The sequence below is a fragment of the Mauremys reevesii genome, linkage group 7 (genome assembly GCF_016161935.1).
Source record: "Mauremys reevesii isolate NIE-2019 linkage group 7, ASM1616193v1, whole genome shotgun sequence".
NCBI lineage: Eukaryota > Metazoa > Chordata > Testudines > Geoemydidae > Mauremys > Mauremys reevesii.
Window position 1 is genome coordinate 7655175 of NC_052629.1, and position 13672 is coordinate 7668846.

The window sequence follows — 13672 nt, forward strand, 5'->3', positions numbered from 1 at the left end:
TGGGTCTTATATAAACTTTTTTCTGAAGTATTCTGCTTTGGCCCCTATAATAAAAAAGTAGTGATACTTCCCAGAGGCAAGACCTATGCTCATTAGGCCCACCCACATTACGCTCAACCACACAAAAAACGGGGCTTGTAGAGCATAGTATTTCAACAGAGCTCATCATATGTCTCCCTCCCTCTCTCTCTCTCTCTCTCTCCAAGATCTGTTGGCTCCTTGAAGACTTTGGGCAGATCAATCTGCTCCTCAAATCAAGGCCAGGATAGACACAATGATGATGGAGGAATAAAAAAAACGTATCCCATTGCTTACCTCCACTAGAGCTCTCTTGATCACTCTACTGACGTCCCGTCTCCATTCAGGGATATCTGGGTTGTACTCATCCAGGTTTGGCGAGAACGACAAGCGGAGAGATTGAAATCGCTCTGGGGATACAATGGCACACTTGCTGTGAATAAACTCATTGACAGACCGTGGAGTTTCAGCGTCGGGTTGTCAATCAAATACAATACTGCAGTGGATTTTAGCCATTGTAACTAGATAACACAGTTATCTCAACTGAGTGAGAATCAGATGCGAGGAAGAGCCTCAGCTGGTGTACATTGACATATCTTCAGGGAAGCCACTGGAGGAGCTATGCTGATCGCTGTCGAATATGCCTACAGTTGAAGGATCCACCCAAAGGCTATGGGCACCTGGGCATCACATACAAAAGTGTACAAGGCAGGAAAATGTCCTCGTCATCCTCTCCCCATATCATTCTCTAACCAAACTCCAATATTGATTTGTTTACATTTGTACTACTCTGCCGTAAAAGGGCACTCGTCCAAAGGCTTGACCACTTTTCACAAAGATACTAATACACGAACTGGCCTGTCAATTACCCTCAAAAAAGGACCCCAGCAACTTCTTAGACACAACAAAATGTAACTAGCTCCCCTTGCCCACAGCATCCCCATCAGGTACTACGCACTCTGCTATCCCATCTCCTTGCGCAGGAGGGATAGATGGGCATTGTCATGGACCTGCTGGTTAACAAATTTGGGCTGCTACAGACCAAGGGAGGGGGAAGTGAGTTCCAAAACCATGTCTCAAACTCCACTCCATGACATTCCCAACGTTTCCATTGAATTGCTGTTCCCCTCCCGCCACAGTATTGTGAGAGTACATCATTCTAACACCAGTGCAGTTGGCCGGGATCCACCCTTGTTTAGCAAAGCACTTAAGCACATGCTTAAATGCACATCCTCCTTCCATATTTTTACCTATTATGCTTAAGGTCATTTACATTGAGTAGTGCCTTTCAACTTCTGCACTTTATAACCAGTCCTATATTCAGGGCCGGCTCCAGACCCCAGCGCGCCAAGTGCGCGCTTGGGGCGGCATTTTCCCGGGAGGGCGGCAGGCAGCTCCGGCGGACCTCCCGCAGGCATGACTGCGGAGGGTCCGCCGGTCCCGCGGCTCCGGTGGAGCATCCGCAGGCGTGCCTGCGGGAGGTCTACCAGAGCCGCGGGACCAGCGGACCCTCCGCAGGCACGTCTGCTGGACGTCCCCCGGAGCCGGGGGACCGGTGACCGCCAGAGCGCCCCCTGCGGCGTGCCGCCCTGCTTGGGGTGGCGGAATTCCTAGAGCCGCCCCTGCCTATATTGATAGACTGGGCACATGTGGCTCTAAAACTTTCAGGGTCAGATCCTCAGCTGCTGTACACTGAGGTAGCTCCATTGAAGCCACAGGCTCTATGTCCATTTACAAGGATCTGGTCGTTGTTTCATGCAATTTGTGTGTGTGAACTTTGCATTGGAGAAAGAATCGCATCGAGTGGACCAGAGATGGAAGTTCATGGTTCATCTAAGAATAGGCACAGCACAGGTGGTAGCAATGCAAGTGTCTTCACGTTGCCTTGACGATGGACCTGAAGCCTGACTTGTAGTAACCATTTCCAGGGATGCTAGGGTAACTCAGACTGGCCTATTCAGTCCTTGGAATTTCAGCTGAAATTTCCCAGAAGGATGTCAATACTGATTATTTTCTTTTTGCCATGTGGATACTTGTCCACTGGGACTTGGACTGAAACCTACAAAGCAATTTAAAATTTGTGCTATTCACAGACTGACTATTATATATGCCACTGGTCACTTCCACTAATTTCAGCATGTCATTCCCAACAAAGACTAATGAATGATCAACTCATCAAAGGTTTATCAAAATGGAACAGCGCACAGAGCCGGGAAGACCCTCACGTAGCTTGCTGTGTTGTTTTTTTCCTTTCCTTTCCAAAATGCAGGTGACTTATCTAGCAATTAGGATGTTTACCTTATGAAAGAATGCAAATGAAACACTCAAAAGCATCAATTGAAAGAAGTGAGGCAGTGTCATCATTACTTTACCCTATTGAGCAGCAGGGGGCTGGAACGGGGAATTTAACTAAAATGTTACACTAAAACTTGACTCCTGAAATATGGCAGAAGGCTGCTGCATGGTATTTGGATGGGATTTTAACAGATGCTCTGATAGAGAGACGCTGCACATTTATATTTGCAACTTGAGAGAGAAGCTTCTGTGCTAAAACCACTTTGGAATAATAAATAAAAAAGAACTTGGATATCTTCCACCCCCCAGCCCAGCCTGTGGGTCTAGATAGGTCACTTCATGGAAAGAGGCACCGCCAATATTTTAAAGAAGAGTTGCCCCAAATCATTTCCCCTTTAATCTGTGATGAATCCCATTTCCCAGGGCTGGAGCTAAGGGTTGGGGAATCTCTCATGAGCAAAGTGGGAGGCAGTTAGCCAACCAACTGATAGTATATGCACTTCACTGGACCCATACGTACCTTGCACTAGAAAACGACACTGTGCCAGCATCTCAGCCGCAATGCAACCTCTTTGCCATGCTCAAGCAGCATGAAGGGGTTATAACGCTGACTTAACTAGTTTCCTGGGAATTTCCCCAGCATAGAGATATTCTACCCACACAGCCGGCTCCTTCCAATTCCCAGGGCAGGGACTGTCAGAATTACCACCTATTCCCAACCTCCAGCAGACACGTGGTGGGGGGTTGATGCCGTCACCACCACCTCACCTTATGGCCCTCAGAGAAAAGTTGTGTTGAGGATGGGGCAGGGAAAGGGGGTGTGATCACAGCACTGACTTGGCTGCTGGAATAACCCCGGGGGGGGCAGGGGGAAGGAGGTGCTGCCATCAGGTGCAACTGAAAGCAGCTCTAAGGCTGCCCTAAGTTTACACAAGGGCCCAAGCTGAGAATCCAGCCCATGCAGAGTGTTGGTAACACAGCCCGGTTCTTAACAGACATAATCGTCTGAATGGAGAGTGAGTGTGGAAATGTCTGGGAAAATACCAGACACATGGCATAATCTGCTCCACTCCACAGGGGAAACAAAACATTTAGTTTCAGGAGTATTTTCGTGAGGCCCAGGAATAAAAGCCTGATTGAATGGTACACCCCTACCCCGATATAACGCGACCCGATATAACACAAATTCGGATATAATGCGGTAAAGCAGCACTCCGGGGGGGTGGGGCTGCGCATTCCGGCGGATCAAAGCAAGTTCACTATAACACGGTTTCACCTATAACGTGGTAAGATTTTTTGGCTCCCGAGGACAGCGTTATATCAGGGTAGAGGTGTATCTAGAGAGGGGGTAATTCCATTGGAGGCATGAAATAGCCCAAACCTGGGAGATCCTCCCGCATATCACTGCGATCTATGCTTGCAATACAGGGGAAAAGACAAGAGTCAATTGTGCACCACTAAGATGTATGTTTTAATGGACACAGATCCATGCAGGTTTTGCACATACTGGGACAAAACATCTGCTCATCAATGGAGTTAAGCCAGTCAGTAACATAACCCACTTTTCCAATGGCCACGTTTGAAAATATTACAGAAAAACTTCAGAGTTAGGAACACCTCAGGAATGGAGGTTGTTCGTATCTCTGAAATGTTCTTAACTCTGAACAAAATGTTGTGGTTGTTCTTGCAAAAGTTTACAACTGAACATTGCTTAATACAGCTTTGAAACTTCAGTATGCAGAAGAAAAATGCTGTATTCCTTTTATTTTTTTAGTAGTTTACATTTAACATAGTACTGTATTGTATTTGCTTTTCATTTTTTTGGTCGCTGCTGCTACCTGATTGCATATTTCTGGTTCCAAAGGAGGTGTGTGGTTGACTGGGTCAGTTCATAACTCTGATGTTCACTAATCTGAGGTTCTACTGTGCAATAATCATCTAGAAGTGGCTCTACTGTAAGATTCTAACTTCTTGAGACCGGTGTAAATCTGGATTAACTCCAATTGCCTTCAGAGAAATTACTCTGGATTTACATCAGTGTAATTGAGAGCAGAATCTGCCCTAATGCATTTTGGAGCAATACTGCTAGGCTTCTCGTTTTAATAAGAGTTGGGTCCAGAATGTTGCTGTAGGAACTACTGATGTGTCACAAACACAGCACACTGCAGCTATATTCTCATCCTGTGCTGAGCGACGCCACCACTGCTTTGCTGGAGGGAATCAACAAAGGGGTAAGGGCTCACCATACACTGCAATAGTCTTTGTGTCCTGCAGAATGGTGTTCCCTGCCGAGACCTGTACCGTGATCGTGTTCATCCCTTCCACAGAGAACGTGAATGTGATGCTCCCCTCCAGGGTGACCAGGGGCTGCAAACACAGGAGAAAAGGGGGAATTAGGCTCCCATCTGATCTTCCTGATTCCAGAAGTCCTACCTCTGCTACTCCAAACAGGAGGGAGGTTAGGCATATGGTGTATTGGATCTACAGGGGAGGATGACTGAGAGACTCTTTACTCCTTGACTGGTTTCTCCATCCTAGGTTTATAACCAGAGATCTTAACGGGTTTTTTTGGATGGAAATAAAAAAAATCCGTCATTTAGAACTCTCTTCTATTAGTTGTATTACGGTAGCACCAAGAGGCTACAAACAAGACCAGGGCCCAACTGCGGTAGGTGCTGTGTAAAAATAAGGTGCCATCAAAGGGCTTACAGTCTGAACAAGCCAATGGGAAGGAAAGATCATTATCCCCATTGTACAGCTGAGGAGCCATCACAGAGAAGAACAAAACGGCCCGCCCCAGATCACACAGAGTCAGTACCAGAGGTGGGGACAGACCCAGATTTCTCCCTCAATAGCCTAAGGTGTCCTCCAAGACACCATTGTTACTAGAATGAAGGGTTTAGGGCAGATATGGGCCTCCGACACAGTTGCCATTTCTTTGAAGGGGATGCTCATGGTTACACAAAGTCTCCATTCCAGGAACCCTAGGCTGCCATTTATGTTTGTTAAGACACTACACTAGTGCTTGCAGTACTGGCCTTTCTGACCTCGTCCAGCAGCTGCTGCCATAACCTCCCATATTCCTCTACTAGTCTGGATTTTCAAAAGCACCCATAGTTAGTCGAACTCTGCGCCCACTGCGGTCAACGGTAAAACTCCTCTTCAATGGGAGCCGTTCGGCCAGCACTAGTCACTAATGAGCTTAATTTCTCAGACAGGAGAGTAAGAGGTGACAATCACGGTCTGTAAATATCTACAGGGGAAGAAGATTTGATACTACAGGGTTCTTCAGTCTAGCAGACAAAGGCATGGCAAGAGCCAATGGCTGGAAGCTGAAGCTAGATAAATCCAAGCTAGAAATAAGATGCAATTTTAAACAGGGTAATTAACCATTGGAACAACTTGCCTAAGGATGTTGTAGATTCTCCATCACTTGATGAGTTGGAAGGAATTCCTGTTAAAGACATGAGGCTCCCTTTGAAATGAATGGTTCCATTCGTGTGTATGGGAGTTCTGCATTAGATTTTCAACACCCATCCCAGTTTATAGGCATGCATACTAAGGCTCTGACTTCATAAGGAATCTCTTTCCTTAGAGATTTTTAAGGTCAGGTTTGATAAAGCCCTGGCTGAGATGATTTAGCTGGGGATTGGTCCTGCCTTGAGCAGGGGGTTGGACTAGATGACCTCTTGAGGTCCCTTCCAACCTTGATATTCTATGGTTCTATGGTTCTGTGTTTTTAAATCAAGATCGGATGGCTACCTAAAGCTATGCTCCAGCTCAGTCACAAGACACAGGCTAATGTAGGGATTACAGAGTAAAATTATATGGCTTTGCTATGCAGGAGGTCACACGAGATAAACTAATGGTCCCTTCTGACCTTACCATCTACAGATCTATGAATCTAATTGGGGCCTTTGGGTACTTCTGTAATACAGATAAATAACAGTTACAAAGCACCTGGTAAGATTTGCAAGCATCCTAACTAAAGAGACAGAAGAACATTGTACGTGCTCTATTTCTGGTAAGTAGCGTCCGTAGGCAGATAGATGTACTGTGTATCATTTTGCATCCCCCAGAGTGTGGTAATGAAGAATTCTTGCATACATAGTTTAACAGACAAAATGAGAACTTTGCATTGGTTTAGAGGGTAAGCGTTGGAGTTATTAATAAAAAGTTTTCTTTCTTGTTAGTCACGCACTACACATAGACTAGGGAACAGGGTTTAAGTCTTGGGGCTACACAGAGGCAGCTCCAGATGAACAGAAAACTTCAGCGCAGATAGTTAGTTTTGTAAAAATTGTCAAATTTGTATTTTAGTTAAAGAAAGAAAAGAACAAAAACTTTTTAGCCTACTTTGCAATCAGATCCCCATAGCATTATTCAATGGGGGGTTAGGAATTTGCATAAAATTCAAACAATCCTTACACAGAGATAGTTAAGTAGTTAAAAAAAATGCTGATTTGCATAGATAGGGGAGGGGAGTTTATCCCACATCTCCCTACTGTGGGGTAGTTTACACCTTCCTCTGAAGCACCTGGTGCTGGCCACCGTCAGAGACAAGGCACTGGACTAGATGGAGCTGATCCAGACTGGCAACGCCAAAGTTCCTATTGTTTTAGAGCAACGTGCCGAATCCTGACGGCTCTGCTTTGTAATGGGTTCATTCAATATTCAAGAGTATTCACAGGCCCCGCCCACTCCCGGACACATCATTCCCCCTGGGATGGTTTGCTATGGTTCTGTCGGGGCATACAAACCTCGGTGTTGTTCCCGAACCACCAAATGTAAGTCAGCGTGCCCACATGGCTGGGCCACAGTACCGCCGTAGCATTGACCTCTTTGTTCTTGGTAGTAACGAACGGGAGAGACAAATGAACATGTTCCAGGGGGCCTGCGGAGATAGAAGCAGCGGCAACTGGGGTGAGCGCCCTCTCTTAGGCATCGAAATGTGGGTCTGACACTGGATCCTCCAGCTTTTCAAATGAGACAATAAAGAGGCCAGTCCTGGGGGGCACCACATGTAAAAGCGTTCTGTCTTCGTACGGTTGCTGGGGAAAGACATCTGGGACCCATGCATCTAAAACCAGGAATTGCTATTACCTGAACTAAAGAACTCCACCTCTACAGCTCAAAGGCTGGAGCAAACTCATACATCTATATACATGGACTACCCACTAGAGGGAGACAGAGTCACACTGGGTGGGCTACCCTGGGAAGACACTAGTATTTTCACGAGTAAGCACTAACAGAAGTATAATAATATTACAAATACTTGGATCCATTCCTAAAGAGCCAGATATCAGGTGCTGTAAATTGATATCACTTTGTGACCTTCAATGGAGCTACATGGATTTATACCAGTTTAGGGCCTCCACCAAAGCGTCTATCCCATGTATCCCTTCTTTTTAACTCTCACTTTTCCTTTCCCCTGTGGTCCTTTTCTCTCATCTACACTGTGCCTTTTATTTCGTTAACGTAGCCAAGTTTTGTAGTTTAATGGACAAATAACATTTACTTTGAAACACACCCTGGCTGTTCCTTTCTCTCACTTGGGATGGGGAACTGGGGAGGCGTGGGTCTCTAATCACAACTTGTTTTATGGCTTGTTTTCTGTGTGTGTCACCATCGTTCTTCTGGAGAACAGAAGTGTGGTCCTTAAAGAGATGGAGCCAGAGACAGAACAACAGAACCACAAGATAATTTGGGGGCACAGTTCTCCAATACAGGCTCAGTTCAAATTCCGTACCCAGGGGCGCCAAACACTGAAATGGGCACTTCTGGACTGATTTCAATATCCACGCATGATCTGGCTGCTCTACTAAAGGAGTCGATATCTGACACCAGGACTTCCCAAATGACTTCACACATATATATAGCATATTTTATAGAGCGTTATTCACCCACAAGGATCACCAGAGGATTCCCCACTTTTTACACCTGTGCAGAGAGGGTGTAAGAAGCTACCAGCTCAGAAGGTGTCAATGACTGTGCATAAGGTGGAGCATGTGGCTCCGTAACACACCCCTGAAATGCAGTCTTCTCTGGGGTAGAAACACGGCAACTATTTAACACCACACACCACTACCGTACGATCCAGGGGCATTCAGGGTCAGACTACCACCGGCTTCTTGTAGGCCAGGATTATGGGTAATCTTTATTCTGATGGCTGCTGATGAACCCCCTGCCACACCTCCAGGAGTGGCTAAATGCTCCTGTTCTTCTCACGCTTCGGAAGTGCTGCAGGATTTTGTCCTACACCTCTGTATATTGTCAAAAGTATTCCCCTCCCAGAATCCACAGCCACAGGGGAAATCACTGATTATGTCTAGTCTCAGGTAGGGGGTGAGAACTGAAGTTAATCATTATCCAGCCCTATGTGCATTTCAAATGAGGTGGCCTTGTTCTGTACTCACTAAGTGTCCAGGGGCAGCAGAAGGAGCAAAGGAGGCAGAATGTCAAGCATCCAAAGTGGCAGTGGTAGAGACAGGAGCAGGACCATGCACTGTGTCAGCTCCAACACCTAGTTCACACCGATGCCAGCTTATCTCGTGCACTGTTGGATGTAGTAGTGCTGAGAAGGCCTCTCAAAGGACCCGGCACTGCATCGAGTCTTTAATGCCCTTTCAGGCCTTCACTGCTTCCTTGTTATGATAGAAAAAGAAAGGCTCATCCACACGAGCCCATATTACTTTTAAAATCTGCATTCCAATATGCAACGGGAGAAAAGGGACGTGCTGTTTGGAGTGCATTGGTTGATCAGCAGGTGGTGCTGTATCACTCCATATAGGTGTATGGGATAGGAAGAGAACTCTTGTCCAATTACAAGAGAATTGCACTGCCAAGTTTTACATGCGGTCTATGAGCCATTTCATTACTACAACTCTGCATCTTGCCCCAAAACACCATCTGTGCCCCTAGAAGCCTCTTTGGGTGCACAGAATTGGTACTGAGAACATAACCTGTGCAGGGCTGGCCTGTACTTAAAGAATCGCTTTAACCAGCTACATCGTTTTAAAGAGTTAAAGCAACAGGCAGGGAGACTGAATAAGTTTGCTGCTGACCTTAAATGCCTGCTGAGATGACTCGGAGATGGCCTTGATGCTAGAGAAATGGCTTACAATCAGAGCCTGCTGTATGAGCATGCCCCTACAGGCATCAGGCTCACCTTTGCTCTCTCTCCTGATCCTTGGTTTCTCACTGCTGGTGTAATCTGGGCCTCAGGCCAGTTTAAACAGCCCATAGGTCTCACTCTGGTGCAAAAGTGATGCTCTAGTGGTGCAGAGTAGGTGGAAGGATTCTTATGCCATGCCAATTCCCTGCAGCTGGCATAGCAGGGAACTGGGGCCTATAGGAAAATGTGTGGCGAAAATGTCCCCCCCCCACCCTTGAATGATCTTTGTTTCCAGCCCTCTGTGGCTCTCTGCAGCTGGTAATAGCTAGAGAAAATTAATGCTATTCCACCTTGGCCCAAGGGGACCAGGTCTGCACAGAGACTGCTGCAGGGTCAGGGAACTGCCAAGGGTAATGGGTGGTGAGTGAAATAGATTAGATATAACATGTATATTATACTGGTGAATTTAATGTGGTGTGGGCACGCTACAATGAATGGCCCATCAGAAAACCCTTATTGCATGGAGACTTTTAACGACATTTCAGAATATCTAAGTGATTCTGGTGAATGTCGGGCTTATTTCTATCACAAAATAATATTTTTTTGCTAAATTGCTTACATGACTTAGGCCCCTAAATCACTTAGGCCATTTTGAAAATTGTATCTAGTCTCACAGAAAAGATACAAAGGCCACCTTTTAAAGTATCATTTTCTAGTGTCCAAAGACTACAGGCTCCTTAGATCAGCTGGCCAGACAGCTAATTAGTGCAGGTGGCTGAGTTAGACATCTGCTTTCTCTTTTCCACTTGTGGCCTGCATAAGAAAAGAGCTATTGTATCATGTGGCCTCATTAGTTTGCAAACAACAAGAGCACAATGATGATCATCCCTTTGAAAACTCCTCTTGTTAAGCTGCAGCTGATTACAAAGCCTGTGTGCGGGAAGCTGTCAGAACCTCCCTGGAAATATTACCACCGAAAATTCTCCATGTGTTTCCAGGGATCTCCACAAGCTATTAGAAATAACCCCTGCCTTGCAATCCGCTGAGCTATCCATAAACAGGAGCAGGCAGGGGAGGCTCAGAGGGAGCAAAGCACGGCTTTTCCTCAGAGAACAAGGTGTAGCCAGCTGTTTGTCCTGAGAGCCAAACCCACACCACGACTGATCAGTCAATGCTGCATAGGAGGGTTAAGCAAAACTCGAACACAGCATCTTTTGCCTTCACAGAGGCCTCCGTCTGTCCAATTGCAATAGGGGTCATTGGCTCTACGCCAGGGCAAATATTCTGCCAGCTAAGGAAAAAAAACCTCAGCATTGTCCCCAAGACTGAGAAATTCCCTCAAACTGCCAAGGCCTCAGCATAAAGAACCACATGGCTTAAGTCCCAAAATGTGAACCCCAAGTTATAGAGTAGTTTAAGAGGAAAAGAGTTTCATTCCTCTAAGGCATTATTTTTGGATTCAATGTCCCAGGATGATGCTAGGAAGCGCTGTGCTGCAGAGGCATAAAACTGGGTTCCTGACCACCTGTGATCATTAAGAGGGGAGGTCTTCCAAAGACCTTCAGTGAGACTTAGATTCCTAAGTCCCTCAGGTGGCTTTTGAAAAAGCTCACCTGAAATCTACCATGGCACCTTTCACAAGCGAAAAGCTGTAAGCCCCAGTGTTCCAGCTAAGTTCCCCCTGCAGTTTTCTGTGACGATAGGATTGTACTTCACTCTGCCCTGTTTGGAGTGTTGCTGGGCACTGTTAAACAGCTGCTGGCTTGCACCCCAGGGACAGCTGCATTCCTGGTGAATAAAGTAACCTCAAAGTTGCAATCTGTGTATAGGACTTCTTGAATGCTTTGGGATCCTCCGGAGGAAGTAGGCTATAGAAGTGTCAGGTATTAATTCAAGAACAATTACTGTAGCCATATTTCCAGGGTTTAACACTTCCTTTCTAAATAACATGCATGTACAATAAAAAAAAACAACCACAACTCCTTTCCCCCCCACCTCCCCACTGAATTCTGGAGCTAAACCTTCGGGAAAACTCTGAGAAAGTTCAGTCATGAGTCAGAACTTTGTGGCTTGGACAATTCTTAACCAGAATAAAAGGGAAATAAACTCTATCTAGGGGCAGAGGAAAATGTGGGTTTTAAATTGGCAGATATAAGGTGGTTAGAAAAAAAAAGCGGTGGAAGATATTATTTTTCTCGTAACTTTCTCCACATTTGGGAATTTGGTTTCCATCATGATAGAAAGGGTGATTTCCACCCCAGAAGTGGCAGCATTTCAGCAGTGGGCATGTGATCCCTATGTATCCATACAGACCAAACTTTTTAGAAGTGGCCAGCGATTCTGGATGCCTCCATTTTCGGCTGCCCGATTTGAGACATCTTAAAGGAGCCTAATTTTCAGAAAGCACTGAGCACCCACCCTTTGCAAATCAGATCCCTTTCTTTAAGGCATCTCAAGCTGGGGACCTGAAATTTGAGGCACTAAAAATTAGGAGTCTTTTTTTTTTTTTTTTAATCTTGGCCATTATCTGTGAATAGTTTTTGGATTCTCTGGCTCTCCGTTTGGGGAAGGACAAAAGTTCATTCTCTCTGACTCTGCACATGTTTCAGAAGGTCTCCTCTCAGACAGGGAGCCTCCTGAATCGTCTCTAAAGAATGTAATGTTTCTTTAAGATATTTTGTAAACCAAACACAGTAATAACATACAAGTTACATGTAAGTACAGGACAGCGCTGTCCAATCCCAGGCTGTTTTCCACCTGCACGGTCACTCGGAATATGCCCACGTTCTGGTAGACGTGTTTGATCCCATCCTCCATCGAGCTGAGATTGGCGTAGGACACGGCGATGCCGTCTCCAAAATCCACCTGAATGATCATCCTTTGGACGTCGCCCTATGACAATAGGGAAGGAGTCAATAAGGAAAAACTACTCTTCTCTGACTGGACCTCACTAGTGGCCTGAACCTACTCCCACGGACTTTAGAGCGGGGTGAAGATTACCCTGTACAGCTACAGGAAGTGATTTCAGAGAGCAGCTCAGGATGGTTCAGAGGTTTTGCAACAGCCTGTGATCCCTTTCACTTGTCGGGCTGGAGGAACCCAGCCCTGGCTCGTAATGACTCTTACTTGGCTGAGAGCTGTTCAGTGGCCTGTTTGAAATGAGCTGCAAGCTCTCTACTACACAGGAGTCCACCTCATAAAAACCACCATCAGTAATTGGTCCCCGAGTTGGCTGGGTCAGCAGGGGCAGGCTGAGGACTGAACAGGCATGGTGACTAATCTCCCCTCCTCCTGCCTAGAGACGATCCCAGCAGTGCAGGTGTAGGGTATGCCTTGTGCAGCTGTTCTGTGGGTAAAGCTGAGGATATTCATCCCCTGGGCTGCCTAGCTGGCACTTTTGGTGATCATTAAAAATAAAAAAGGAAGCACAGCAGCAAAAAACACAGCAAGGAGCTCCATGTTCCATGCAAGAGCGGAGACCCTGGAGAACGCCTGTTATGGGGGTTGATATTCCACACTAATGAATGAACTTGCTCTTTGTGTAAGAACATGCAGAGGAAATGAACAAACCTAAAACCCAAAGGACCCACACCGATGTGTGTCTTCACACACGGCTTTACCAACCCAATAGCATTTTTGATAAGCCGGTGCTCTCTGAAAAGGACAGGGGCAGAAACGTGACACAAACACATGCTTGCGGGGAGACCCTGGTTCTCGTGCTCTGGAAACATGAATGGAATTCTCTCATCTTACTGCTATGGTGTTGTATCCAGTATGGTCCATTTTCAACAGGCTGACAATACATACAGAAACAGTTAGTGGCTGTTGTAGGCCAGCCTTCATAAGAATATAAGAATGGCCATACTGGGTCAGACCAAAGGTCCATCAATCCTGCCCTCTGTCCTACACCATCTCATACTCAAAGGTGAACTGTCAGGCTGGAGGGAGGTTACTAGTGGAGTTCCTCAGGGATCAGTCTTGGGACCAATCTTATTTAACATTTTATTACTGACCTTGGTACAAAAAGTGAGTGTGCGCTACTAAAATTTGCAGATGACACAAAGTTGGGAGGTACTGGCAATATGGAGGAGGACCAGAATATCATACAAGAAGATCTAGATGACCTTGTGAACTGGAGTTCTAAAAATGGGATGAAATTTAATAGTGCAAAGTGAAAGGTCAGACATTTAGGGACTAACAACAAGAATTTTTGCTATAAGATGGGGATTTATCAGTTGGAAGTGA

General features: G+C 45.9%; 1 protein-coding gene across 6 annotated transcripts in view; it reads right to left on the reverse strand.

Moving 5' to 3' along the window:
- The window catches only part of SORCS1 (sortilin related VPS10 domain containing receptor 1), a 393912-nt gene that overhangs the window by 28461 nt on the left and 351779 nt on the right, over window positions 1–13672 (reverse strand). For all 6 annotated transcript variants that reach the window (XM_039481793.1, XM_039481792.1, XM_039481791.1 and 3 more), the window contains 4 exons: window positions 12133–12319; window positions 7074–7207; window positions 4557–4680; window positions 316–428 (listed from right to left, as the gene is read on the reverse strand). In XM_039481793.1, the coding sequence (XP_039337727.1) occupies window positions 316–428; window positions 4557–4680; window positions 7074–7207; window positions 12133–12319 (558 nt within the window). The remainder of the gene's footprint in view (window positions 1–315; window positions 429–4556; window positions 4681–7073; window positions 7208–12132; window positions 12320–13672) is intronic.